General features: G+C 48.9%; 1 protein-coding gene across 3 annotated transcripts in view; it reads left to right on the forward strand.

Annotated features, from left to right (window-relative positions):
- Nucleotides 1-27,346, forward strand: part of GRN (granulin precursor) — a 35,928-nt gene that overhangs the window by 1,955 nt on the left and 6,627 nt on the right. The window contains exons 1-10 of one of the 3 annotated variants that reach the window (XM_083470523.1): nt 2,002-2,328; nt 15,283-15,442; nt 17,243-17,404; nt 18,139-18,223; nt 18,399-18,520; nt 21,081-21,219; nt 21,353-21,459; nt 22,390-22,522; nt 24,350-24,447; nt 26,042-26,281. In XM_083470523.1, coding sequence (XP_083326649.1) covers nt 15,296-15,442; nt 17,243-17,404; nt 18,139-18,223; nt 18,399-18,520; nt 21,081-21,219; nt 21,353-21,459; nt 22,390-22,522; nt 24,350-24,447; nt 26,042-26,281 — 1,233 coding nt within the window. In that variant the 5' untranslated portion in view covers nt 2,002-2,328; nt 15,283-15,295. Of the gene's footprint in view, nt 1-2,001; nt 2,329-3,294; nt 3,465-15,282; nt 15,443-17,242; nt 17,405-18,138; nt 18,224-18,398; nt 18,521-21,080; nt 21,220-21,352; nt 21,460-22,389; nt 22,523-24,349; nt 24,448-26,041; nt 26,282-27,346 lie in introns of those variants that run through there. The other 2 variants (XM_083470522.1, XM_083470524.1) reach the window with 2 other exon arrangements.

Consider the following 27,346-nt stretch of genomic DNA (forward strand, 5'->3'; position numbering starts at 1 on the left):
GCTCGGAAATGAGCCAATGTAGGTCTTTCAGGACTGGTGTTATATGGTCCCGGGGGCCGCTTCCAGTCACCCATCTGGCAGCCACATTCAGGATTAGCTGTAGTTTCTGAGTCACCTTCAAAGGTAGCCCCACGTAGAGCGCATTGCAGTAGTCCAAGCGGATTAAGGGTTTCAATGAGTTGGGTTTAAAAAATGCCCACAAAATAAGACTGAAGTTAGAGAAAGCACCTCCTCCCCTCTCTACTGCTACATTTTGTTGTAGTGTGGACATCCTGGTAATTGACTGCAGCTGGAATTCTCTGTTGATTTCTCTGGGTAGCTCTCACTGCCATCCCTGTGGAGATTTAAAAAAGGCTTATAAATGAAAACATGGGAATTATCTACCCAGACATTGAGATGTGCTATGGTGCTCCAGAGACCTGGTACCCCCAGCCAGAAGGCTAAGCACATTGGGGAGCTGGGCCGATGGAAGGATAGCTCATTTATTGCTCATTCCCTAATTATACAATCATAAAGCACAGCATGCAAAGAGTCATTAAAAGGGGGGAATCACCCACAAAATGCACTCTCAAAATGGGCATGAAAGCTACTCTGAGCTGTTCAGAAATGACATTGACTCAGAACCCCTTTACAGCATTTCCCCCTTTTAAAATTATTTGCAAGGTAAACTGCAATCTCTTCGTCCTCTAACTGCACCCACTTAAAGTTGCATAAAACACCAAGCTTCACAAAGGCACAGAACTGCTTGCAATAATAGCCAGATCTGTAGGGGTAAAGAGCCTAAACTAAGCAAAAAGGAAATTCAGATAGAACTCTCTCATCCATGCCTACTTTCTAATTTTAACATTATCCCATGGACTTCACTGTTTAGTCATTTTAGGGCTAAACCCTCATGTGGAAGAGAAGGGTGCTAATTCCTAACATAATTAAAAAATGCAGTACAGTCTGGGACTGGGGCAGTTTACTGATGCTCTTTCTGCCCTTCTCAAAATAAAAATAAGCTATATCCAACTCAGCTAAGCTGTGACTCCTGCAGGAGTAGGGGATCCACGAGATGGATTGCTCCACCATAGTACATTGCAATAAAATAAAATACAAATCCCCTCCGCGCAGAACTTTAGCAGGGGTCAGGGAGAAGGCGACTGCTAGCCCAGAATACCGTCGATAACTCTTGTTAAGGGTGCAGGTTGATGTGAAAAACCTCTGCATGCTAACGGGAACACGCTGCTGATGTAGCCCGACTATAGGAATCTGAGTGAAGCAGCGTCTTCACGCGCCCTCTAGAGGTCCTGCAGTTGCGCGCCCACCTATTGACTTTAAATGGCGAATTCAGAAGTTCTTTGTTAGAAGCAAGGAAAATAACAGGAAAAGGGAGCAAAAAATTAGTTTGCCCCCAAAACCTGCCAGGAATATATTTAAAGATCTGCGGAGCAGATGAACCCCAGGGATGGGAATAGCCTTCCAATGTTCGCTTGAAAATTGAATTAGGGAATTGCCTAATAATTGTCCAAAGGGTGTTTCATTAATCTGGATTCTTGTGCGAGGATCCAGAGCTCTTCCCTACAAGTAATACTTTTGAAACGGCGTCTTATTCAGTCAGTAGTGTGTAAAACTTGCCAATGCAGCTTGCTATAACGCCTGTGCATGATAGAACATGAATTACACCACTGTTAACAATGTACTGCAAACAGTATGCACGATTAAAGAGTCTCTTAGGAAGACCTAGTGAGGCCCAATCTTTTTATGATCCTAAAGACTAATTCACACGTGTTTCACGGCAGTAACGCGGCCGTTGTGCATATGCCATACAGACATCAACCAGATGGGAAAGCAGGGCAGCAATCGGCACGCTCTCAGAGGCACTCTTTCTTCGTTACCACTTCCGGGGCTGAGCCCCGGCGTGGAAAACCAGAAGTTCCGGCGAGCCTGAGCCGGTGTTCAGCCTGCAAAAATGAAATTAAAAAATATATTTTTTTAAAAAGCCACACCTTCCCTTCCCTGCCTCGTCACGTGCGCAACAAAGCGCATTCGAACTGCCGGGGTCATGTGCGCGTTTTGCAAATGGACTTAAGCAACAGATCATATGACTGCCTCCCAACCTGCGGGGCGGGGGGGAGGGCAAGGCCCGCGATAGCAAAGCAGCCAACCAAAAAGGGGGAAAGGAAGGAAAAGCGGCCAAACAGATTGCAGGGACAGCGGCTCGGCCAATTCCGTGGAGAGCCGGAGGCGTGGCCTTGCACCCGGGGTTTTGCTTTTGAGGCTGGAAGGAACCGGCTAGCGAAGGTCCTGCCGCGCCAGTCTTATTGCGGGGCGAAGCTGGTGCAAAGGGTGAGTTGATTTGGAAAGCCCCCGGTGCCTTGGGGGATCGTGCTGCAACAGCAGAAGGGTCCCCACCCCAGGGTTATTGTCAGCTGCGCATGCAAGAGGTTGGGGAGTGAGTATACAGGAAGGGAGAGCTGGCTGTTTCAGCATTGCTTCCTGAGAGCAGTCAGGCTGACCCCTGTTGAAGACGGAATACTAGGCTCAGTGCAAACTCCTTTGCGTTTTTAACATCGTTGTCCCCTCTCTCTTTTTCCCTTTCCTTTCACCTCCCCCCAGATTAATAGGAAACTGACCATTTCTCTCTGTCGTGCGCCGCCTTCCTCGCCTTGCAATATATATTGCAGAGAAGCTCACCAGGTGCCCTCATTACATATATTTAGGCTCCAGGAAGAAACATTCCTCTTCTCCCAGGCCTCTGGCTAATTAGAGAGTCTATGGGCTTTTAAACTGGGTGGAATTAGGCTTGGTTTGTTACTACGTTACCAAATGTATTTTTGTGTTTTTCTATTGTAAACCGCCCTGTGATCCTCGGGTGACGAGCAGTATAGAAAATGTAATAAACAATAATAAAAAACACAGTCAGGATTTGACCCTGGGATCTTCGCTTCAGTGCCAAGTGCTGTTCGATAATTAAGTCCTGCACTGTCAGCTCTGACAACGGCTTTAAAAGCCAGGGGTCAGCCGCAAAGGATGGTTTTTTTTCTGCTAAATAAGTAACAGCAGCAATCATTCTGAGCTGTGTCAGGTGGGGCTGGTTGCTAGGCCTGGTTCTTACACTCATAGTGGTTCAAAACAGCTGCACTGTGCTCTGTAGAGCTGGGCTAGAGTGGCCTTTTCTGTGCAGCTGTTGAAAACCCCCCACACATTATTCCTGCGTTATAGAGGGTTGGACTAGATGACCCTCGGGGATCCCGTCCAACTCTACAATTCTGTGATTCTATATACCTCAAAACCTACGCCCTGAAGGTCGCTGTCCTGTCTCTGTTCATGGCTTCTTGTGGTTATTGTACAAGAGACTATGTTGCACTTCCTTTTCGCAACTCGGTTTTTACTTCCTCACAAACTGAACCCAAAAATCAGTGTGTGTGCTCTCTTCTGGTTGAAGTCAACGTGTGTTGCCTGCTTACAGAGTTTGGATCATTGTGAGTTCTGCGTTTCGCCTCTTGTTCTGTAGGTGTGCCTGTGCTGAGATCTCAAGCAGACAGGGCAAGGCCAGAGCATTGCAGTCTGGCATCGGTCTTCAGTTTTGCATGCAGAAGGTTCCAGGTTGAATCCCCAGCTCTGGCAGGGAGATGCCTGTTGTGAACTCCTGGAAAGCTGCTGTCGCTTGGTGTAGGCAGCATTTGGCTAAATGAGGAGCTTCCTGTGTGCTTCTAAGGGGAAACCTGTTTGTTTTCTCACATGGAGTCTGTTTTTGCAGAGAGAGAATAATGGTTGCTGGATGGATAGTGGTCTCACACTCATCGCAGGCAAACTCACAATGCCCTGGGATTTTTGTGGAAAAGGTGACTGTGCCATTGCAGCGGAATATGCACAAACAGTTACTACACCCCCTAACTTTTCTGTAGTACTGGCTTGGCTGTGGCTGCTTGGGTTCCTCCAGGGCAGCTTTCCCCAACCCGGTGCCCTTCAGATGTTGAGAAGCTAAGCTGTATTTCAAAATATCTGGAGGTCTGCCAGAGAGAGAGGGGGGCTGTTCATGTATGGTACTGGGTGAAGCATGGTGTTTGCTACCTGGTGCTAATCCTGACACTTTTAAACCAGTGTTAGAGACTTTGAACCAGTGTTAGAAACTCCTTAAACCGACTCTGGGGTTGCGGCACTCATCTCGCTTTATTGGCCAAGGGAGCCGGAGTGCAGCTTCCGGGTCATGTGGCCAGCATGACTAAGCTGCTTCTGGCGAACCAGAGCAGCGCACAGAAACACCGTTTACCTTCCCGCCGGAGCGGTACCTATTTATCTACTTGCACTTTGATGTGCTTTTGGACTGCTAGGTTGGCAGGAGCAGGGACCGAGCAACGGGAGCTCACCCCATCGTGGGGATTCGAACCGCCGACCTTCTGATTGGCAAGTCCTAGGCTCTGTAGTTTAACCCACAGTGCCACCCGTGTCCCCCATTTTGCAGTAGGGTGACTCTAAAGTCTTATTTTTTTCAAACGATGGACTGAACTGTGATTGATTCTCAATTAAACACCAGGCTAGTTCAGATAGCAACCATGAGCTAGGTTAAGAGCTTTGAAAACTTAGAAAAGTCCACATATATTGCGACCTTTTTTTCTCAAAGGCGACAGCTCCTGCTCAGGCAGGTTCCAGAAATTCATTCCCCTTGTGCAGGTAAAATATAACTGATAGAATTCTACAGGATGTGTTGTGGAAACAGTCCAGATCCAATGATCTCCAGACAGGCACCTCCAGATGATGGAGACGGTAGACGTCTTCCTGGAGCCTGGTCGCAAGTGGTCGAAAGCCAGGAGCAAAATGCTCTTGGCTAATGCTTAACACTGCTTAAACCTTCTTTGGCTTGGAGTCAGCAGACTTTAAAGACCATTTCCTTCTGCATGGATATGCCCAGTTGTTGAGATCTTCCCCAGAGGCCCACCTTATCTGTACTAGGTCTCCCTGCTGGCGGAGGCAAGGTAGGGGAGGGTCTGCAATTGCTCTTTTTTCAGTCCTTTTGCTCACCTTCTCAGGGATAAAACTTGGACTTTGTCATCTCTTTGGCTCCAGGTGGAGACCTTTTTGTTTGCCCAGGATTTTTTTGGATGTTGTTCACTTAAGTCCCGGCTGGCTCTAGAGTTAACTTTTTTCTTTTTTTCTTTTTACTGTTCTGTTGTTTTATAAATCTTGGGGGAGATGAGTAGTTGTCATACTTAGTCCTGTTAGCCAGGAATGCTTTGGGGTTGAAGAACGAGGCAAAAATGAATGAGCTGCAGCCAATCCGAACTTCTTGGCTCAGTGTACCTGCATGATACATGTTTCTTATGTGTAACGTTCCAATACTTAGGAGTGATTGTAACAAGGCATGATCTGGTTTTCCCACGGCACTTTGGCTCATTTATTTAATTTCTTAGTCACTTTATCTTGCCCAGGGCAACTCAAAGTGACTTAAAACCAAATAGATGTTGGGGTGGGATTCCAAATAGATTCATTAAAACCAAGGTAAAGGGACCCCTGACCATTAGGTCCAGTTGTGGCTGACTCTGGGGTTGCGGCGCTCATCTCGCTTTATTGGCCGAGGGAGCCAGCGTACAGCTTCCGGGTCATGTGGCCAGCATGACTAAGCCGCTTCTGGCAAATCAGAGCAGCGCACGGAAACACCGTTTACCTTCCAGCTGGAGCGGTACCTATTTATCTACTTGCACTTTGACGTACTTTCGAACTGCTAGGTTGGCAGGAGCAGGGACCGAGCAACGGGAGCTCACCCTGTTGCGGGGATTTGAACCGCCAACCTTCTGATCGGCAAGTCCTAGGCTCTGTGGTTTAACCCACAGCGCCACCTACATCCCTTATTAAAACCAAGGGGGGAAATAAATACATTGAAAGCATCCCACCCACTTCTAAAAGGCCACAGGTGGTTAAAGGCCCAGTTATGGAGGAAAGTTTTTGCCTGGCACCTAAAAATATCTAATGATGGCGCCAGGCGAGCTTTCACAAATGTGGAGACAATCTCCGGACCTTGTGTGGACGAGGCACACAAATAAGGGCCTCAGGTGATGATCTCAAGGTCTGTGTTGGTTCATATGGGGAGAGGCCAACCTTGGAACTATTATGGTCCTGGCACTATCTTAAAGGAGCTACATAGCTGGGGGTGCCTGAACTTTTCCTGGCTTGGCAAGATAACGGCAGTAAAAATGTCTGTCTGAGTTTCTCTTTCATTTTCCAAGTCTTTCCTGTAAGAGCCCCAGAAACGCAATGTGCTAAGTGGCAAAAAATCATTTTGCTATGAAAGAGAAATGATGTCGCTTAGCTACTGACATTCTGTACAGTGTTAAGACCTAATGGGGGCTTGGTATGCCTAATTTAAGGGTATACTACCATGCCTTTTAATTGAAACAATTATTACTTATGAATATGTCCCCTGGCTTCAACTGTGAATAGGGACTGCAGTGCCTTCACTTTGAGCACGACTGCTTTGACACCCTTCATGGGGTATAATTAAAAAAAGAAGAGAGAATCAATTTTTAGAACAACCTTGGTGATCTGAAGGTGTTGGCATAATAAATTGGCCCACAAGAGAATCTCCCACTTTGCCATTTCTTGATCACCCGCTTTTTAGACACGGAGACAAGTTTACTCAACAAGAGTTGTGAGTATCTAGAGAACAAGGGATTTGGTGGAAAAAGCAACACATAAAACAAACAGATATTTGATCCAACCGTGTACATTGCTTCGACATGTCTTGCGAGATCACATTGCCTGCACATAGCTTCTGCAGTTTGTGTAGATCTGTACTCCAGCTGGATCATCTTTCTGTTGTGATTTCTGAGACGTAAAGAAGTTTGGCTCCACAAGGGATTGGCTTTTTGCTTGTTGGGGGGGGGGCAGACAGGAGAAAGAGGGATATCAGGTTCGGGAAGGAGGGCTGTTTCTTTACTGTTTCCTGGTAATATTTAGGAGCACCAGCTCTCTGTGCTTTGTAAGAGAAGCCTAGGACTATATAGCAGGAGGAAGTGTGTCTGTTCACAGTGGTGCAGGTCAACAAGCCATGTGTATGCCTGAATTTCCTCCCATTTTTCAACTGCACACCAGCACTGCCACAGGTTTCCACAGGGTCTGATTCTTTTTCAGGGTCTGATTCTGTGAGTGTGTGGTGGCCAAAAAAAAACAGTACAAGTCAGATCGACGGGACATCTTTTTGAGAAAGATCTGACCTGCCCGCTCCTGCTCATATTTATTTGCACATAAAAGGTAAGGGGGGACGTGGGTGGCGCTGTGGGTAAAACCTCAGCGCCTAAGACTTGCCGATCGCATGGTCGGCGGTTCGAATCCCCGCAGTGGGGTGCGCTCCCGTTGCTCGGTCCCAGCGCCTGCCAACCTAGCAGTTCGAAAGCACCCCCGGGTGCAAGTAGATAAATAGGGACCGCTTACTAGCGGGAAGGTAAACGGTGTTTCCGTGTGCGGCTCTGGCTCGCCAGAGCAGCTTCGTCACACTGGCCACGTGACCTGGAAGTGTCTGCGGACAGCGCTGGCTCCCGGCTTCTAGAGTGAGATGAGCGCGCAACCGTAGAGTCTGTCAAGACTGGCCCGTACGGGCAGGGGTACCTTTACCTTTAAAAGGTAAGGGACCCCTGGACGGTTAGGTCCAGTCAAAGGCGACTCTGGGGTTGCAACACTCATCTTGCTTTCAGGCCAAGGGAGCCGGCGTTTGTCCACAGACAGCTTTCCGGGTCATGTGGCCAGCATGACTAAACCGTTTCTGGCGCAACTGAACATCGTGACGGAAACCGGAGCTCATGGAAACACTGTTTGCCTTCCCACCACAGCAGTACCTATGTGTCTACTTGCACTGGTGTGCTTTCGAACTGCTAGGTTGGCATAAGCTAGGACAGAGCAACGGAAGCTCACAACCGTTGAGTGGATTCGAACCACTGACCTTCCGATCGGCAAGCCCAAGAGGCTCAGTGGTTTAGACCACTGCGCCATCACTGCCCCATCCCTGGGCCTCATGTTATCCAAGCAATCTGCCTCTTTCCAGTGGCTGTTTGGAAGTGCGGCATCCCAACCGCTTTAATTTGTCGTTATAACGTGGGTGGAATAGATTGGGGAAGGAGGGCCTGCGCCACGGTTGCAAGGTTCTTGCAGGTGGACAAAAAGATTTTTGCACAGGCATTCACAGAGGACGGTTTTCACATGATGTGGATATTTGATTTTGATTACCCTGTTTCAGGGTGCCACATGATGAACATGCACTTAAAACCATTCATCAACACCTGCAGATGAATTGGGGAACTAATCATTGCAAAGAAGGAACTAGGTTCAGCCTCGTCAAGGTCAGCTGGTTCTGAATGAACGTGTTGTTCTCTTTCTCTCATCCTTTCTGTTCCTCTATAGCTGGGACAGAGGGGAAAACCCTACACCTCCAGCCGTTGTGGAACTTGGCTGATGGGAGTTACGACTCCTATACTTACACCGTGACTCCTTTATGGAGCAACTGCTGAAGAAACCAGGCTTCTCTTGCAAACCCCATCAGGTTTCTGAAGCCAAGAGATTGGGGTGTCCCACCATGATGATGAATATGAAGCTTAGCTGGTCTTGACTGGCTACTCCAGATTAAAGTGCATATTTCTCCCAAGCCGCTGTTGCTCAAATCTACAGTCTTGCATTGTGCACACTTTAGATACTAGCTGTCCTCAGGTTTAGCAAAGTACAGTACCCTTTGGCTAATTGACTCCTCCTGCTAGCAAGCTGATCTGAGAAATCTTTAGATCTGTAAATCGCAGACTTAACACCTAATTCTACAATTCCTAAACTACTGATTCTGGAGAAAGGAATGGTCTTCCTGCTTTATTGCGGTTAACTGCTTTTTGTGGGTAAATGAAGCTGGCATCAGGTGAATCAGAGGATAGAGGGGGGGACTGTGATTTTGTATTCCTGGCGGCTAAGTTCATTTTATAGGCTGGAAAGGGTAGAAGTTGACTTTGGAACTGGAGTGCAGAGCAGGCTTAAGTTCAGGTGAAACCCATGTCAATTCAGATGCTGTGCTTTCTAACTTGGAAATTAGCGCCTTGCTCTCTCTCTCTAGCTCATGCATTTTATGGAATCTGCTTGTTCTTCCTCCTTTCCTTCCTCCCTGAAAGTTTCGTTTCATGAAAGTTTCGTTTCATGAAAGTTTCGTTTCAACTCTCTCTCTCTCTCTCTCTCTCTCTCTCTCTCTCTCTGTGTGTGTGTGTGTGTGTGTGTCAGTCAGTCAGTCACAGAAGCTGCAGACCAAAAGTTTCCATTTCGGTTGCAGGGACACATAAATTTCAGTTCCTGATTGCGGCTGCCAATTTGGCTCTATTTTGGACTTTATTTTGGCAATAAAGTGATGAGGACATGCTGCAGAACAGGGCAGCAGCAGACCCACCTGCGCACCCACCCCCAAGCCCCCTAACCTGGCCAGCTTTACAAGAGGCACTTGCTTCAGGCAGGCAGAGCCTTTTTAAAACTCAGTATGGGTAGCTATTGCATATTGTGTCATAGAATTCTAAAGTTTGGAAGGGACCCCAAGGTTCATCTAGTCTAACTCCCTGCAGTCATGCTACCTCTCAGCCAAGGATCCCCTCAGGGTTGGACTGCAAATGCAGAATTAAAAAAAATGGCTCCCTCGGCCAGTAAAGCGAGATGAGCGCCGCCACCCCAGAGTCGGTCACGACTGGACCTAATGGTCAGGGGTCCCTTTACCTATAAAATACAGTGGTACCCCGCAAGACGAATGCCTCGCTAAACGAAAAACCCGCAAGACGAAAGGGTTTTCCGATTTTTAGAGGCTTCGCAGGACGAATTTCCCTATGGGCTTGCTTCGCAAGACGAAAGCCCATAGGGAAATCTCCTGGGACAGCGGGGAAGCGCAGCGCACCTTCTCCTCTGTTCCCAGACCTGTCCTGAAGGCTTGTGGTGGGAGGTCCGGGAACAGAGGAGAAGGCGCGCAGCGCTTCGCCTCTGTTCCCGGGACTTGCGTGGGAGGAGGGTTTTTCCTCCCCACCGCCAACATTCAGAACAGCATTCTGAATGTTGGCGGTGGGGAGGAAAGCCCTCCTCCCACCGCAAGCCTTCAGGACAGGTCCGGGAACAGAGGGGAAGGCGCACAGCGCTTCTCCTCTGTTCCCGGACCTGTTTTGAAGACTTGCGGTGGGAGGAAGGTTTTCCTCCCCACCGCCAACATTCAGAAGGCTTTTCTGAAGGCTGGCGGTGGGAAGAAAAGCCCTTCTCCCCCGCCAGCCTTCAGAAGAGTTCCCGGAGGGCTGCCTAGGCTGCGGATAGCAGGATCCTGCCCCGCGCAAGGGGCGCTCTTAAGCAGAGCGCCCCTCGCGTGGGGCAGACATTCGCAGCTTGGGGAGCCCTGCAGGAGTTCCCCGCAGGTCTCTCCAAGCTGCGGATAGCAGCCTGCTGCCCCGCACAAGGGGCGCTGTTAAGCAGAGCGCCCTTCGCGTGGGGCAGACATTCGCAGCTTGGGGAGCCCTGCAGGACTTCCCCGCAGGGCTCTCCAAGCTGCAGATAGCAGCCTGCTGCCCCTATCCGCAGCTTGCGGATAGCAGCCTGCTACCCCTATCCGCAGCTTGCAGAGCCCTGCGGGGAAGTCCTGCAGGGCTCCCCAAGCTGTGAATGTCTGACCCGCGCGAGGGGCGCTCTGCTAAAGAGCGCCCCTCGTGCGGGGCAGCAGGCTGCTATCCGCAGCTTGCAGAGCCCTGCGGGGAAGTCCTGCAGGGCTCCCCAAGCTGCGAATGTCTGCCCCACGCGAGGGGCGCTCTGCTAAAGAGCGCCCCTCGTGCGGGGCAGCAGGCTGCTATCCGCAGCTTGCAGAGCCCTGCGGGGAAGTCCTGCAGGGCTCCCCAAGCTGCGAATGTCTGCCCCACGCGAGGGGCGCTCTGCTTAAGAGCGCCCCTCGTGCGGGGCAGCAGGCTGCTATCCGCAGCTTGCAGAGCCCTGCGGGGAAGTCCTGCAGGGCTCCCCAAGCTGCGAATGTCTGCCCCGCGCGAGGGGCGCTCTGCTTAAGAGCGCCCCTCGTGCGGGGCAGCAGGCTGCTATCCGCAGCTTGGAGAGCCCTGCGGGGAAGTCCTGCAGGGCTCCCCAAGCTGCAGGTGTCTGCCCCGCGCGAGGGGCGCTCTGCTTAAGAGCGCCCCTCGTGCGGGGCAGCAGGCTGCTATCCGCAGCTTGGAGAGCCCTGCGGGGAAGTCCTGCAGGGCTCCCCAAGCTGTGAATGTCTGCCCCGCGCGAGGGGCGCTCTGCTAAAGAGCGCCCCTCGTGCGGGGCAGCAGGCTGCTATCCGCAGCTTGCAGAGCCCTGCGGGGAAGTCCTGCAGGGCACCCCAAGCTGCAGATGTCTGCCTCGCACCGGGCAGCAGGCTGCGGATAATCCGCAGCCTAGGCAGCCCTCCGGGAACTCTTCTGAAGGCTGGCGGCGGGAGAAGGGCTTTTCTTCCCACCGCCAGCCTTCAGAAGGCTGTTCTGAAGGCTGGCGGTGGGGAGAAAAGTCCTTCTCCCCCCGCCAGCCTTCAGAAGAGGTCTGGGGACAGACTGTCCCTGGACCTGGTCTGAAGGCGGTCTCCATAGGAACGCATTAATTGATTTTCAATGCATTCCTATGGGAAACCATGCTTCGCAAGACGAAAAACTCGCAAGAAGAAAAAACTTGCGGAACGAATTAATTTCGTCTTGCGAGGCACCACTGTACAAAGTTTTTTATTTTGTTTTTAAATTAAAACAGCAACATAGCAATGCTTTTTCTGAAGAGGGACTGGGGACGGGATTCATATTTTCTGATGCTAGGCCTGGTGGTAGTTGTGGCAACTGGTCTAGCCCAATGTATTTTGCTGCCTGAGGTGAAGGGTAAGCAGACATCCCCATGCCCTGCGCCATTCCAGTGTGGCGTAGTGGTCAGACTGTTGGACTTGGGCCCGGGAGACCCGGGTTCAGATCCACACTCGGCCATGAAGCTCATCGGGTGACCTTGGGCCAGTCACTCTTTCTCAGCCAACCTACCTCTCAGGGTTGTTGTGGTGGTAAAGTGGGGAGACCATGTAGGCCACCTTGAGCTCCTTAGTGCGATAAGGTAAAGGGACCCCTGACCATTAGGTCCAGTCGTGGCTCACTCGGGGGTTGCGGCGCTCATCTGGCTTTATTGGCTGAGGGAGCCGGCGTACAGCTTGCGGGTCATGTGGCCAGCATGACTAAGCCACTTCTGGCGAACCAGAGCAGCGCATGGAAACGCCGTTTACCTTCCCGCCGGAGCGGTACCTATTTATCTACTTGCACTTTGACGTGCTTTCGAGCTGCTAGGTTGGCAGGAGCAGGGACCAAGCAATGGGAGCTCACCCCATCACGGGGATTCGAACCGCCGACCTTCTGATCGGCAAGTCCTAGGCTCTGTGGTTTAACCCACAGCGCCACCCGCGTCCCTTCCTTGGTGGGATATAAATGTAATAAATTTAATCTGTGTGCAGTAGGTAGCTGGACTGGTAGTTACCTCAACACTGGAATGGAGCAAAATCCTGCTTCTCACCTGAGGGCACTCAGCTAGCTCAGGAGGTACAGCGCTGGCCATGGGGTACACACAGCTCTGTACTCCCAACCAGGGTGGATTTGATTTAAATTAAATTGATTTAAATCACAATTTAAAGCACTAGTCAGTAAGACTTGGTTTAAACCATCTTTTTACAGAAAGACTCATTCTTGCTGTTATAATCTTAATATTTACAACCAGATAAAGGTTTCATTTTTGGAATAATAAATTTTCAGAGTAGTTTTTGCAGTTATATCAAAAGTTACTGATTTGGTTACACTATTAGAAATACATAGATAATTATGAAATTATTGTGAGGTTTAATAAGTTAAGTGTTTATATTTGGACAACTTTTCTGCTGTACTTTATTGGAAGGAGAAAAATAATAATTTCCTTAATAACAATTTATTGAACTAAAACAATAACATTATAGCATATGTGTCCATGTTTGTTAATTTTTTAAAAATTAGACTGACTTTTAGCACATGAAAAACTTAAAACAAATCCCTATTTCCTGATGAATAGCCTTTGGACTATAATGTAACTTAAATAGAAAACTATCTTTAGAAAGGTTTTTCCTCCAAAAGCATTTTATTTTTAAAAAATCATTGATTTTTTTATCCACCCTGCTCCCAACACCTCATCGCTGCCCCCTGCCCCTCGGTATCTGCTGTCTGAGGTCATCACCTCATTCTGCCTAATGGTAGGGTTGGCCTTGCTTGCTTTGAAGACTTCTTGGGCAGCGGTAGGAGCTCAGTGACAACCATCCAGGCCTTTCCTTCTAGCCTGCAGCCGGCAACTCTATGGCCCAATGCAACGTTGACTAGAACTTCCCTTTACCGGCTCTGTTCACACCCAGAGCTTGCTCACATGATGTACAAAATGCCTGAGTCACACGAGGGTCAGTTAAGTCAGCTGATGACCCAGCTGAGTCATGTGATACTCCAGTAGGTCAGAGTTCTGGGTCATGATTTTGATGCACATGTTCTCATTTATGCTTGGGTTTGCTTCTTGGCATTTTTTAATTATTATTATTGTTAATTAAATTTGTCAGTGACCTTATCTTGCCCAGGCAACCCAGATATCATGGACTTCCCCCAGGGGAAGAAGGCTCAGAGTGGTGGAATGACCATGAGTGGTAAGAAGGAGAAGACTGGGAGGAGGAGGTGTTGGAAGCTGAAGAGACAACAGGGTTTAGGAAGCGGGGGGAGTCTGTGGCAGAGAGAAGTCCAGACTTGGAGCAGAAGCTGAAGCAATGGAGGGCAAGAGGCAGAGATAAGTCAGGCTGGTGAGAAAGCTGGGCTGTTGTTGTTTTCGTCCCCCTTCCTGCTGGGACCACCTCCCCTCCTCCCTGGTCTCCCAGGACCAGAAGAGTGTCCCATTAAACTTTAATTAGTTTAATGCTAATCAAATGTCCAGTGCGCTTCCGATGCCACAATGTCCCATTACAGCAGAGCTTTTCGCACAGCGGCTCAAGAAGGGCTGGAGAGTCAGCATCTTTTCAATAAAGGAATCTTGGAGCAAGCGGTTTGGAACTCAAATAAAAGGTTTATTTACACAAAAACAAAAAACCCTGGTGAAGAATCACACATTTCAGCAAACACACCCCAAAAGAAAAAAAAGGGGGAAGGGGCAAACACACGAGTGAGTTGACTATTTATACAAACTTACATTCCAGGAAGCTTAACGACCTCCAGCTGCTCAGTGATTAGAGCGTCTTGACTAGAGCTTCTTAACCCTTTAATACCAACATGGTATGAAGAGGGAGAAGCAAGGACATGCAAGATGAAGGAGCCTTCGATTGCTTGGATCCAGGGGAGGAGACTTAGGCAACAGTGGGAAGGCAGAGGGACCTTCAGACTCCCCACAACTGCCTCACAGGGGCAAGATCTACCAGGACGAGTCACTCTGCCCACTAGGCCTGGCCTCCTGAGTCCACCTTGTTTCCTTGAATAAAGAGTTAACGTCACTGACGCCGTGTGATTTATTGCCGACCTGCTTTCTCACCAAAACAACCTACAACCAAACAGACAGTAATCCCCCATAGATACATTAAAACCAAGAGGAAAGAGGAATACATTAGAAACATCCCGCCCACTTCTAAAAAGCCACAGATAGTTAAAGGCCAAAGGCCTGGTTATATTTCGCAGTGGGTTGTTGTTTAGTCGTTTAGTCGTGTCCGACTCTTCGTGACCCCCTGGACCAGAGCACGCCAGGCATTCCTCTCTTCCGCTGTCTCCCGCAGGTTGGTCAAACTCATGCTGGTAGCTTCAAGAACACTATCCAACCATCTTGTCCTCTGTCGTCCCCTTCTCCTTGTGCCCTCCATCTTTCCCAGCATCAGGGTCTTTTCCAGGGAGTCTTCTCTTCTCATGAGGTGGCCAAAGTATTGGAGCCTCAGCTTCAGGATCTGTCCTTCTAGTGATTTCCCTGAGAATGGATAGGTTTGATCTTCTTGCCGTCCATGGGCCTCTCAAGAGTCTCCTCCAGCACCATAATTCAAAAGCATCAATTCTTTGGCGATCAGCCTTCTTTATGGTCCAGCTCTCACTTCCATACATCACTACTGGGAAAACCATAGCTTTAACTATACGGACATTTGTTGGCAAGGTGATGTTTCTGCTTTTTAAGATGCTGTCTAGGTTTGTCATGGCTTTTCTTCCAAGAAGCAGGCATCTTTTAATTTCATGACTGCTGGAAGACATTGACTTGCCTGTAATTAATCAACACCTGTCCTTTTCTCCATCTTTCTCTTTTCAGGTTCTTGGCGAAGATGCGGTGGGTACAGCTGTTTGTATGCCTGGTGCTCGGAGGGTCAGCTTCTTCTCTGCAGTGCCCCGATGGCCATAGCTGCAAGGGATCCTCCGTTTGTTGCAAGCTCTCTGGAGAAGATGGATATTCCTGCTGTGACCAGCCTCAGGTGAGAACCAGATTTGCACCTTCCACAAGTAGGTGAAAAGCCAAGTCTTTGTCCCTCTCCCAACTTCGTAAAGGCAGAGCTGTTCCCCTGCTTCCATTAAATGCACCCTTATTAAACAGTGGTTTACTTAAAGTACTTCTGGACATCAAAAAGATTCCAGAATGGTGCACAAATGTTTGTATAATGCATAAATACAAATTAAAACACAGGAAGGAAGCATAAAATAGCCGCAACAGGAAAAACAAATACTCCCAAAGCTTATATTTTTAATAGAAATAAAATCCTCACCCCACTTATGAGCAGGAATGAGCTTGCTAAGCTCTACCCTCCCGTTTCACTATTTCCCTCTCCCTCTCCATGAGTTGAAGACAGGGTTCGAAATTAGCAGGGCGCCAGGCTCATTTTGCACCTAAAGATTCTTCATTTGCAAACACCTCAAAAAGTCTGGGTGCCCTTTTTTTGCGCCTGGCTGGCACTCAAGGATTACTGAAATGTATCTGTTTTGAAGCCTTGAAGTAAATGTTAAGGATAGACAATATGTCGAGGAGTTTAACAGTAAAGAGTAGAGTGTTTTGAAAACTGAACTATGGTACCAATATTGTAAACACCAGATTAAACATGTATTAACAATTTCTGATAAAAAAGTGCTATTAACAATGTCTCCCTTATGTGAATTATTAGTTCAAGCTTATCAGAATAATAAATAATAATCCTGGTCTGAGACCATAATAAAGTTCATTCATGCCAATAAAAAGTGTTGCCGACAGCCCCCCCTCCCCCAAGTAGACATTCTGTTTTGGCGCCTATAACCCAGGTCCCAGGAGCCGTTTGGCTCCTAGCTTTTCTGTATCACTTTCTAACACTGGCTGGAGCTCAAAGTCCACAAGTAAAACGGCTCCCTGCCACTTACTTGGCAGTGGAACTGAGCTTGCTGTTCCGGCTCACCCTACCTGTCTGTGGCACATGCGCACCAATAGCACACCTGAATAGGATCAGAATAGAACAGAACAGTGCTCCACCAGTCCATTCAACCCTGAACCTCTATGTACACCTGTGCATATATATATGCATAGTTAACTCCCTCCCCCTGGCCCCCATGAGGTTGTAATGACCACCACCAGCCTGGGTGGCTTTACAAGAAGCTTAGACAAATTCATGGAAGGCAGGGCTGTTGGCAGTGTTAGAAACTCAGATATAATCTAGGCACCAAATGGCTCCTTAAACCAAGGCCACAGATGCCAAAACGGAATGTCCAGTTGCCATTTTGGGGCTCTAAAGTCTCATTTTTTCAAACAATGGACTGACTGACTGATTCTCAGTTAAACATCTGGCTAGTTCAGATGATAACCTTGAGCTTAGGTTAAGAACTTTGAGAACTTAAAGAAGAAAAGTCACTTGATCCCAGGGGACAGTTCTCATGTATATTGGCCTCTTCCAACTAGACGTTCCGAATTGGTGACCGCAACCTTCGTTTAAGGAGCCATTTGGCGCCAAACTTATATATCTGAGTTTCTAACATGGAGTAGAACCCTAGAATCATGGGATCGTAGAGTTGGAAGGGACCTCAGTAGTTATCTGGTCCAACCCCCTGCAATGCTGGAATCTTTTGCCCCCCGTGGGGCTCAAACCCACAACCCTGAGATTAAGAGTCTCGTGTCCTACTGACTGAGCTACGTGACACCTCCCCGCCCCCCCAGCTCTGTATCGGCTGTTTCTTCCAGGGAGGTCTTGGGTCTGTGTGGGTATCTGCACGGGGCCAGTTCTGCTCCCCACTTTCCCACTTCCTCTTTCTGTTTTCAGTTCACAGCTGCCTCCCTGCGCATGTTCCCTCCGCAAGACAACTCTCTCCACCAGGTGGTGGAGCCCTCTGGTGTTACGTGCTTAGACGGCCGTGTGTGCCCGGCGGAATACTCCTGCCTGCGTACTCCGGACGATGACTTGGCCTGCTGCCCCTGGAAAGAGGTGAGACACAGAAGAAAACAGGGGAGGGTGTTCCTGCAAGGTGCAGGTCTTCCTCCAGGACTGTTTCGGGATAGCTGAAAGGGACAGTTTCAGCCTCCGTGTCCCACACCTCGTGGTCTCAGCCTGCCTTCTTCCCTTTTGTGCTCCGTGCTGAAATAAATCTCAGAACAGATGTTCTAACACTTAATAGATCTCTGTTTCCATATGTACTCTGCTCCTAACTGGGTGGTTAAAAAGGAGAAGAAACATGATTTTCCTATTGAGTATCTCAAAAAGGTATCTGCCAGAGTTTGTGGGTAGGGTGCTTTTTAGTTGTGAAGGCAGCAGAAACCTCTCCGAAATCTCTTCCTGTCCCCAGCCACGACTGCAAGATTTTTCAGTCAACCTCTCCTTGGAGTAGGTGAGCCACCAACCTTCTGAATCAACCTTGTGATCTTCGCTTAACCTGAGCACTGTGGAGCACTGTGGAGCACAGAAAGAGGGGATGGCAGCTGACTGTAGCCCTGGAAAGGGATGGAAGGGAAGCATCCCACTGAGTGACTGCAGCCAGCTACATGGCTGCCATGCCTCCCTGTCTAGTTCCTGGGCAGACTTGAGTCCGCAACACCTCTCCCTAGAAAATACCCGTCCTGCTGTGGTCCAGGCAAAGGCAGGTTCCTTCTGAGCCTGCAATCACCACCCCCATCTCTTGTGCTGAATGTCTTTTCCCCTGACGTTCGCCTCCTCTCTTACAGGGCATCTCCTGTGCTGGCGGTCACTATTGCTGCCCCCTTGGCTCCCGCTGCAGTCCTGACGGGAAATCCTGCTCTAAGAGTGAAGGTACCTTGGGGCAGGGTGATGGAAAGGAGAGAGGGGTGGTCACAGCCGGAACAATGAACTGCAAAACCTGGCAAGAAGAATTATCTAACTATCCCAGTGGCGTCCTCTGAATGCTTTTTGAAAATCGGCTAGAACTTACTTTTAACATGGATTTTCTGTTGCTTTTGGCTTCTAGCTCCCACCTTTCCTGCCAGAGTCGGTGCTGTTCAGTGTCCAGATGGGGAATCGGAATGCCCAAATGAGTCTACTTGTTGTATGATGCCCGATGGAGTCTGGGGGTGTTGCCCGATGCCCGAGGTATGGCGGCCCGGCAGATGGAATTGTAGAGTTGGGACCCCCAAAGGTCATCTGTTCCAACCCCCTGCAATGCAGGAATCTCAGCTCAACACACACCACGATTGCCTCGTTACATAATTCATGTTCAGAATACCACAACACACACGTAACTGGCTATAAAGTAACATAACATTATATATAATAAAACTGTAGTCGTCATGTCAAAAAATTGCAAAGCACAGTTCCTGGTGGCAATAACATAATCATGTTACCGTTAAGCTTCTATATGTTTTTATTGTCGTAAAGTCCAAGGATAGTCCAAACATTGTCATGTCCAACGATTACAATGTACAGTTCCTGTTGGCAATGCCATTTCACCCTGATATCTTCCTTCTGCATCACTAGCCTATAAAAATCAGTGCCAAAGAAGCTTAATTCTTCAGTCTATAAATGATACAAGCATCTTTCATTTGCATAATTTGTCCTTTTGTGGGTGTTTATATATATATAAATATATACAATATTTTATATACACACACACACACACACACACACACACACACACTCTTCTTCACTTGCTAGCACTTTGTGTCATTTTTGTTTTCTTGTAATCGCAAATCACACTGAAGGCCTAGCACCCCACTCAGCCACCTTTCTTGCTTCTGAGATTTTAACACGTTTCTTGTGCGCTTTCAACCATATATGTACAGCCCAAGGGACTAGGAACTTGGTTTTAAAGTGAAGAGAGATCTGGATTCCCCACCCAGTGTTCTGTTCTGTGCTTTCCCTGCAGATGCTTCCGCAACTCACAAAACACTTAGTATAAGCAAAAGCTGCAGAGAACAGTGCCCCCCACCCCCCAAAAATCAAGGTATTAATTGATTTGATGTCTAGCCTTTGGGTGACTAACAATCTGAAAACCCGTCGTAAATTATTAAATCTTTAGCTTGCCTTTTTCCTGACCGCTAAAAGCCAATCTGATGGAAAAGCAGAGGCTTTCTGAAAGGCACCTGCAGTTGTCTTGAGACCTTGCGGGTGCCACAGCACCATGACGGAGCACTTACTGCTGTCTGTCAGAGTAGACAATAGTGGTCGAGATCAGAGGCGGGTGGACTTCAGGCTCCCATGTTCTACTTTGCTATTGTTTAGAACCCAAAGATCTGCCAGCCAGAACCAGACGCAAAAGGCCAGCACTTAACAATTAAAGAATTCTGAGCCCAGGAATGTGAGTGGCAGAACCAAACTGCGTCCCAGTCCTTCCACACATACAAAATTCAGTGGTGGCTGGTGCATGTTTGGGACTGGTAGGGCAGGAGACAAGGAGCCCAACAGCAGGTGGCGCCAGAGCCAACGCCAAGCGAAGCCAACTCAATCTCCTTCTGTCACCATCTTGCTCTCTGGCGAGTTCTGCAAGGCAGCATTGGGACTGAGGAGGAGAAAGCAGATAAACCAGAGTTGCCCTCTGGAAGAGTGAGGTTGGGGGGCAGTGCCCCTTCTACCGTAATGGGGTTCCCCTCCACAGAATACAATCCTCGTCACCTGCCCCAACTTCCTGCACTTCAGCAGTTGTACTGGGAGTGTAGTTTGGTTGATGCTGTTATTAAACAACAGAATAGGAAATCTTCCAGGTCTGCCTTGGTTTTAAGTTCATGTATTGAACAGGAGGTTGTGGAGCAACTTCTGGGTCACACCTTGTACCGTTGATACCAAGAGTGTCTGTGCAGCTTGAATCCCTGAAGATTCCCATAGGGGAGAGTGGGTCTTACGGGGTAGCAAGACCCATTGGCTAGCTGGGGGGTGGGGAGGAGTCTCTGCAATGCAGCAAGAGAGCAGGTGCACTATAGAACGGCTCCAGGTCGTGCAAAAAGAAAAGAAAAACTCAAAAAGAACCAGGGGGCAAATTCATGAGAGAATGCAAAAAGCAGAAATGGGTTCTCCAAAGTCCACATCTGTGAGAGTTTCATTATAGCTGAATGCATTATTATAGCTGGATGTGTTTCAGAATCGAAGCTCCTCCTTAAGTAATTATGCTGGGATGCAACTTGACACCTCTTAAAAAAACTAACTAAATATTTAAAAATGTAAAAAAAAAAAAACTCAAGAGAAAGTCATTAACGAACTCAACATCTCAAAGGCACAAGTGCTCTTGAACTTTCTGAAGCTATTGGCAAAAGAGTCTGTGTAATATAGCTGCTAAGAAGCTTGAGGTGGTACTTCTTGAAGGAAAAATACTGTGTGTGCTGATGTACTTGTGAGCAGATAACTTAGAAATAGGACCAGGTAATTGAGGTGCGTGTGTGAAGCAAGCAGCAAATCAAATCAGGCAGGGATGGGAAACCCGTGGCTGCTATCCGTGGTCATTGGACTACACTTCCCATCATCCATGCTAGACTAGAAACTTGTTTGGGTATAAAAGGCAATAATAAAAGCACAGTCTTTGGGATGCATGATCAGGGTGGCTTACAATATTGAAAGAACCATGAACCCCTAAGCTGACAGCAACATGAAAATTCAAATAAAACCAGTTGAAATAATGGATTTTGGGCTTGCTGTCACATTCCTCGCCTCTTTCTCTCCCAAGGCATTGTGCTGTGAAGACAAGATCCACTGCTGCCCACACAACACAACTTGCGACCTGCCACACGCACGGTGCTTTGCAGCCTCCGGGGAACACCCTCTTCAGAAGAAGTTCCCAGCGAGCAGGCGAGCGGTTCTGTTGGGTACGGAACGTGGAGTGAAGGATGGGGTGGACCTGGAGTTGCTGCCCATTCAGTACAGCAGTTCTTCATTCCCCTTCTGACAAGGCAGTGCATCCGACCCTCTTAAATTCCTGTCTCTGAACCTCCTCTGCAGATTCACCTCGGAACAGTCTCTGCCCAGGTAATCAGTCCAGCTGCCCGGATACAGACACCTGCTGCATTCTCCCAACGGGCCAATATGGCTGCTGCCACCTACCCAATGTAAGTATCAAATTCAGAAAGACAACTGGATGGGATTGTGTGGGTTCAGTGGAAGGGGCCAGTGTTGCTAGGCCTGCGGCTCTCGCTAAATTCAAATTGTGGCAGCTCTGTTTTCTGACCAACATACAGTGGAACCTTGGTTCTTGAACTCAGTCCGTTCTGGAAGTCCGTTTGACTCTTGAAACTGTTCGAAAACCAAGGTGTTGCGGAGTCAATTTGTTCATCAACTAGGCTGTTCAAGAACCAAAGTTCCACCGTAATTTGGATTTTGGCCGTGGGGGTGAAGCAAGAAATCACCTCCCTCTTTCACTTGCGCACTTCCCTGAGGCTTGTACTCCACTATAGCGCTGGGCGATGCCTGGTTTTCGACATCGCGATTTATCACAAGCTGAACATTGCGATATACCAATATATCACAATGTCTGAAATATGGATGGAGCGTTGTAGAGGCATTGGCTGGCTTCACGGTTTCCCCCACATTTTGACTTTTGCACAGAGCATACACACACACACACACATAGTGATTCGCGATACATTTCCAGGTCAAAAATTATGAAACCAGTATCATGATATGGACTTCAAACTGATTTTGGGCGATATATTGCCCAGTCTTACTCCACTCCCAGCAACACAGATCCACCAGGGCAGCTTCTTCTGAGGACCTTGACACTTGATTCATTTTGGGGGAGCTTTGGGGTGTCTGTTGATCCTCTTTTCCGTGAAGCCTTACTGCAAATTAGCACTTGTCCGCTGGGCTTGCTGCCCATAGCAACAAGATATGGAAAAGTTGCAGCCCTAAAACCAGAAGCATGGGTTGCCATGTTTGGCATGAACTGATGCCCTCCAGCCCACCCTACATCCCAAGCTAGGCAGATGCAGGCAGTGCCGTTCTGGATCTGATGCCCACAACCTTTCCTCGCCTCCTGCCAGGCTGTCTGCTGCAGCGACCACCTTCACTGCTGCCCACAGGGCACCAAGTGCGACCTGGAGCACTCGCGATGCACTATGACCCCGCAGAGGTCATGGCCCATCTTGCACCTCGCTGCGGACCTCCGCCAAACAGGTGAGGCAGGACTCGGTGTGTGTGTGGGGGGGGTATTCTGCAAAGCAGCAAGGGAGGCGAAAATCTGTGCCTGCATGTGTTATGTCGAATGGGGATAGCTAGCATCGTGGTGTCAGAAGTGGTTGGGAGGTGTAGGTCAGCTGCTTCAGGAAGGTACCAGGTTGGCTGCCCAGGATGTAGACTTTGGGAGAGGGGCTGCTGCTTATTGGAGGAGCATCTGTCTTGCAAGCAGAAGGTCCCAGGTTCAATTTCTGGCATCTCCTGCAAGAAGGGCCTTTACACACACCAGAAGCTCGACCCTGCCCTCGCCGGTCCTGGAAGGAGCTTTGAAAAAAGTCCCATACACTGAGACTTTGTGCCTCTTCATTGGGTGAGATAGGAAGCCCAGAGCACTTGTTCTCTAGATGTCCCTTTTATGAAGAGGCACGTAGTTAAGATCATTGATCCCCTACTGGTGAGGCTCGCTGACCTCTCGGAAAAGCAAAAATTCGACCTATTCCTGTTAGGCAAAGATCAGAAGACGACCCGGATGGTCACCAGATTCTGCGTACAGATCCTTAGGCACAGACATCTCCCAACTCGAACTAATTCATTAAGAAAATCCCCAAACTCGGTTCTATGGGTGACTCTGGGTCAGCTCGCTGCGGTGGTTTATTGTTGTACATTGTTTTTAAATTTATTGTTGTGCATTGTTTGTTTATTTGTTTGTTTGTTTTGTTTGAAAATTGTTTGTTTGCCTTCTGTGACTGTACCCCCAAGTGTGTTTTATAAGCTGGTCTCCGACCGTAATAAATTATCTACCTATCTATCTACCTATCTGTCTACAGTGGTGCCTCGCAAGACGAAAAGAATCCGTTCTGTGATTCTCTTCGTCTAGCGGGTTTTCTCGTCTTGCGAAGCAAGCCAATTGAAGGATTAGTGGATTAGCGCTATTAGCGGCTTATCTGCTGATCGGATCAGCTGATGAGCAACTTAGCGCTATTAGCGGCTTTTAGCGGCTTATCTGCTGATCGGATCAGCTGATGAGCAACTTAGCGCTATTAGCGGCTTTTAGCGGCTTATCTGCTGATCGGATCAGCTGATAAGCGGCCTAGCGCTATTAGCGGCTTTTAGCGGCTTATCTGCTGATCGGATCAGCTGATTAGCGGCTTAGAAAAGGGGGGGAGGAAAAAAAACCCGCAGGAACTCGCAAGACATTGTCGTCTTGCGAAGCAAGCCCATAGATTTGTTTTGCGAAGCACCTCCAAAACGGAAAACTCGTCTAGCGAGTTTTCCGTCTTGTGAGGCATTCGTCTTGCGGGGCACCACTGTATCTATCAATCTGGCATCCCCAGGTTAGGGCTGGGAGAGATCTGTGTCTGAAACAGTGGCGAGACACTCCCAGTCAGTGTAGACAGTCCTCAGCTAGATGGGCCAATGCTCTAGCGCGGTATAATGCAGCTTCCTCTGCTCCTAAGGGAGCGAGACCAAAACTTGATACTCCTCACCCCTCATGCTGCCTTCCCCATACCAGCTAAGCAACACACCAGCCTTCCAGGAAGGAGGTGCAAAGCTCTGGCAGGGTCCTAGAGCCCTCTCACCTCCTCCCTAAAGCTAGGAAAGCACTACTAGGCTTTGGAAAGGAGTTAGGACGCTACTAGGACTCTGCCAGAACACCACACCTCCTTCCCAAAGCCCAGCACCTCACTTACCCAGCCTTGGCAAGACAGTAAGACAGTGGGAAGGGGTTCAGGGAGGAGTCAGATGTTGCCAAGGGCCGCCCAAAACAGCCTTGAGGTAGGGCGTTCTTGGTTCCCATTCCGATGTGCCTGCCTCCCCTTCCTGTAGTCGGTGTTGTCCAGTGCGACGATGAGCACACCTGCCCAGATGGGAACACCTGCTGCCTGCGAAGCCCAGGCGAATGGGGGTGCTGCCCATTGGAGGAGGTAAGAGGAGCGATGGATGAGGGGACAGGGGTGCAGGGGGTCCCAGGCTGAGTCTCTGGCACCTACGGGGTCCCTTCTGAAATCCCACCGGTCAGTCCTGAACTTGGTGGACCAAGGCAACTTCCTTTCTTCCTTCTGTGGGGCAAGGGTTTTGACTCATTCAAGTCAGGAAGTGACCATAGTGGGGGGACAGGACGAATCCTATAGTTTAAGGTTACCAGTTTTCCCCCCAATGAATCCGGGGACGCTTTTCAACTTCCTGATAAATAGATGGATTTTGTCAGGGGACTGATATGTAAATCCAGGGGCTGTCCCCAAGAAACAGGGACGTCTGGTAACCTTACTATAGTTTTGCCTGTGGAAGGGTACCAGGCCTTGTCCCCGATACCTGCTGTTAAAACCGTGGTTTCCAAAGGGGGCATTACTGTCCCCTGGTGTTAGGGGGCACTAAGAGTCAAGGGCGTGGCAGGGAGCGCTGGAGGTGTAAATGACTATCAGACTTGGATGAACCTGATACCCAGTGACACCAGCTTCTCCATTTTTGTTGAACTAATTGAATGAAGTAGTTTTCATTGGATTTTGAACAAATGTGTAGCAGGTGGTTACTGCTTTCAATTTTACTGTGTTGCTTACTATGTTCCTTAGTGAGTAACCGCTATTCTGAATGTTTTTATATGGCAGGGGTAACTGGGAATAATCATCATTATCATTATTTATTATTAATTTATACCCCACCCATCTGGCTGGGTTTCCCCAGCCACTCTGGGCAGCTTACAGCACATAAAAAATTGTGCAACATTAGACATTTTTAAAATTTCCCTATACAGGGCTGCCTTCAGATGTCTTCTAAAAGTCTGGTAGTTGTTTATCTCCTTGACATCTGATGGGAGGGTGTTCCACAGGACAGGCGCCACTACCAAGAAGGCCCTCTGCCTGGATCCCTGTAACCTCACTTCTTGCAGTGAGGGAACCACCAGAAGGCCCTCGGAGCTAGATCTTAGTGTGTGGACTGAAAAATGGGGGTGCAGACGCTCCTTCAGGTATACTAGGCCGAAGCCGTTTAGGGCTTTAAAGGTCAGCACCAACACTTTGAATTGTGCTCAGAAACATTCTGGGAGCCACTGAAGATCCTTTAGGACTAGTTACAGTGGTACATCAGGTTAAGAACTTAATTCGTTCTGGAGGTCTGTTCTTAACCTGAAGCAGCGCTTTAGCCAATGGGGCCTTCCGCTCCCACTGCGCCGCTGGAGCACGATTTCTGTCCTCATCCTGAAGCAAAGTTCTTAACCCGAGGTACTATTTCTGGGTTAGCGGAGTCTGTAACCTGAAGCGTATGTAACCCGAGGTACCACTGTATATGGTCCCAGCGACTGCTCCCAGTCACCAGCCTTGCAGCTGCATTCTGGATTAGTTGTAGTTTCTGAGTCTCCGTGGGACCCAGAGGATGGTGGCCTGAAATGTTCAGGAACCTCTATGTCGAAAAGGATCTCTGCTAGCTGGGCTGGTGGGGAGGGTCTTTCTTCCATGGCTAGGTGGCAGCCTCCTTGTGCCCTCTGTGTCAACTGCTCCATGAATGAACCATGTCCTTTTCCAGGCTGTCTGCTGCTCAGACCACGTCCACTGCTGCCCAAAGGGCTACACATGCAATGTGGCCGCTGGGACCTGCGACGAAGGCGGCAGAAGCATCCCGTGGCTGGCAAAAGCAGAGCCACACTCCCTGCCTGCGAGCTCTGCGGGCACGGCAGTGCCGTGCGATGCCCACACGGAATGCCCAGAAGGGCACACCTGCTGCCGTCTGTCATCGGGCGCTTGGGGCTGCTGCCCCTTGCCAGAGGTAAGAGGAGGGTGGGGCAGGTCCCATCTCTTCCTCCCTGCCCCGAAAATTGGCGATTCTGCCTGGGCCGGCCAAATCAACACTCACTGCCAAATGCCACAGTGGCCCGTGCGCTCCAAGTGTCTTGGCTGTGGAACGGAAAGGGGGGGGGAAGTGGGTTCAAGCTTGGCTGCGCTGGGAGTGTCTCACGGCCGGAGTTTTGCTGTCTGTAAAATGGGAACAAGCAGAGCCCATTTGTGGGGTGAACAGTAGATTGCATAATGCCGTTACCCAGCAAGGAGGTGCATCTTGACAACTAGAAACCAGTGGCTTTTGCTCGGTGAAATTCAGTCTCCCCCTCGCTAATCGCTTGCACACGAAAGCTAATACCAATAACAAACTTAGATGGTCTCTAAGGTGCTACTGGAAGGAATTTTTTATTTTTGTTTGACTATGGCAGGCCAACACGGCTACCTACCTGTAACCTGCCCTATGGTTTGTGTTGCAGTCAGTGATATTTCTAGGCCCCCTTCTTTTCTTGGGCTCCTTTCCCTCTCTGCTTTCCCAAGCCTTCTCAGTGTCGAAGCCCAAAGCGCCTGGAGAAAGAGGGATATGTGAGGAAGTAAAATATGGGCTGGCAAGTTTTCAGCCTGGCTCTCCCCCCTGCGTTTCCCATTTAAATTGGTTCTCCCACTTTTTACAGGATGGCAGCAGCTCCCTAACCTGATGCAATCCCATCTAATTTGGTTCTGGCTTTGCATTTGGCAGCTGGGGGTGCCCAGTGATTTGCCAGATTAGTAATAATTTCATTACTTTATCCCGATGGATCGGGAAGGGACTCTTCTGCCCTTACATGCCATCTAGGACTTCCCCTGCACAACTGCTCTGTCCCTGGGGCTTCCATCACATTTGGAAGAAAAATGTGAGGTGTCATTAGCAATGAAGGAAAAACTCATCTGGTCAGCCCCCCCCCCCCAAGCATATAATGCCGTTCCCCCACCCTATGCATTCTTTTTGAAAACCTACAAAATCAGCCTGTAATTTGAAGCTGAACAGGAGTAGGCTATTCCGTTGATTCCTGTAGCA

Source organism: Podarcis liolepis (assembly GCF_965112155.1).
Source record: "Podarcis liolepis genome assembly, chromosome: 13".
In the NCBI taxonomy this organism is placed as follows: Eukaryota; Metazoa; Chordata; class Lepidosauria; order Squamata; family Lacertidae; genus Podarcis; species Podarcis liolepis.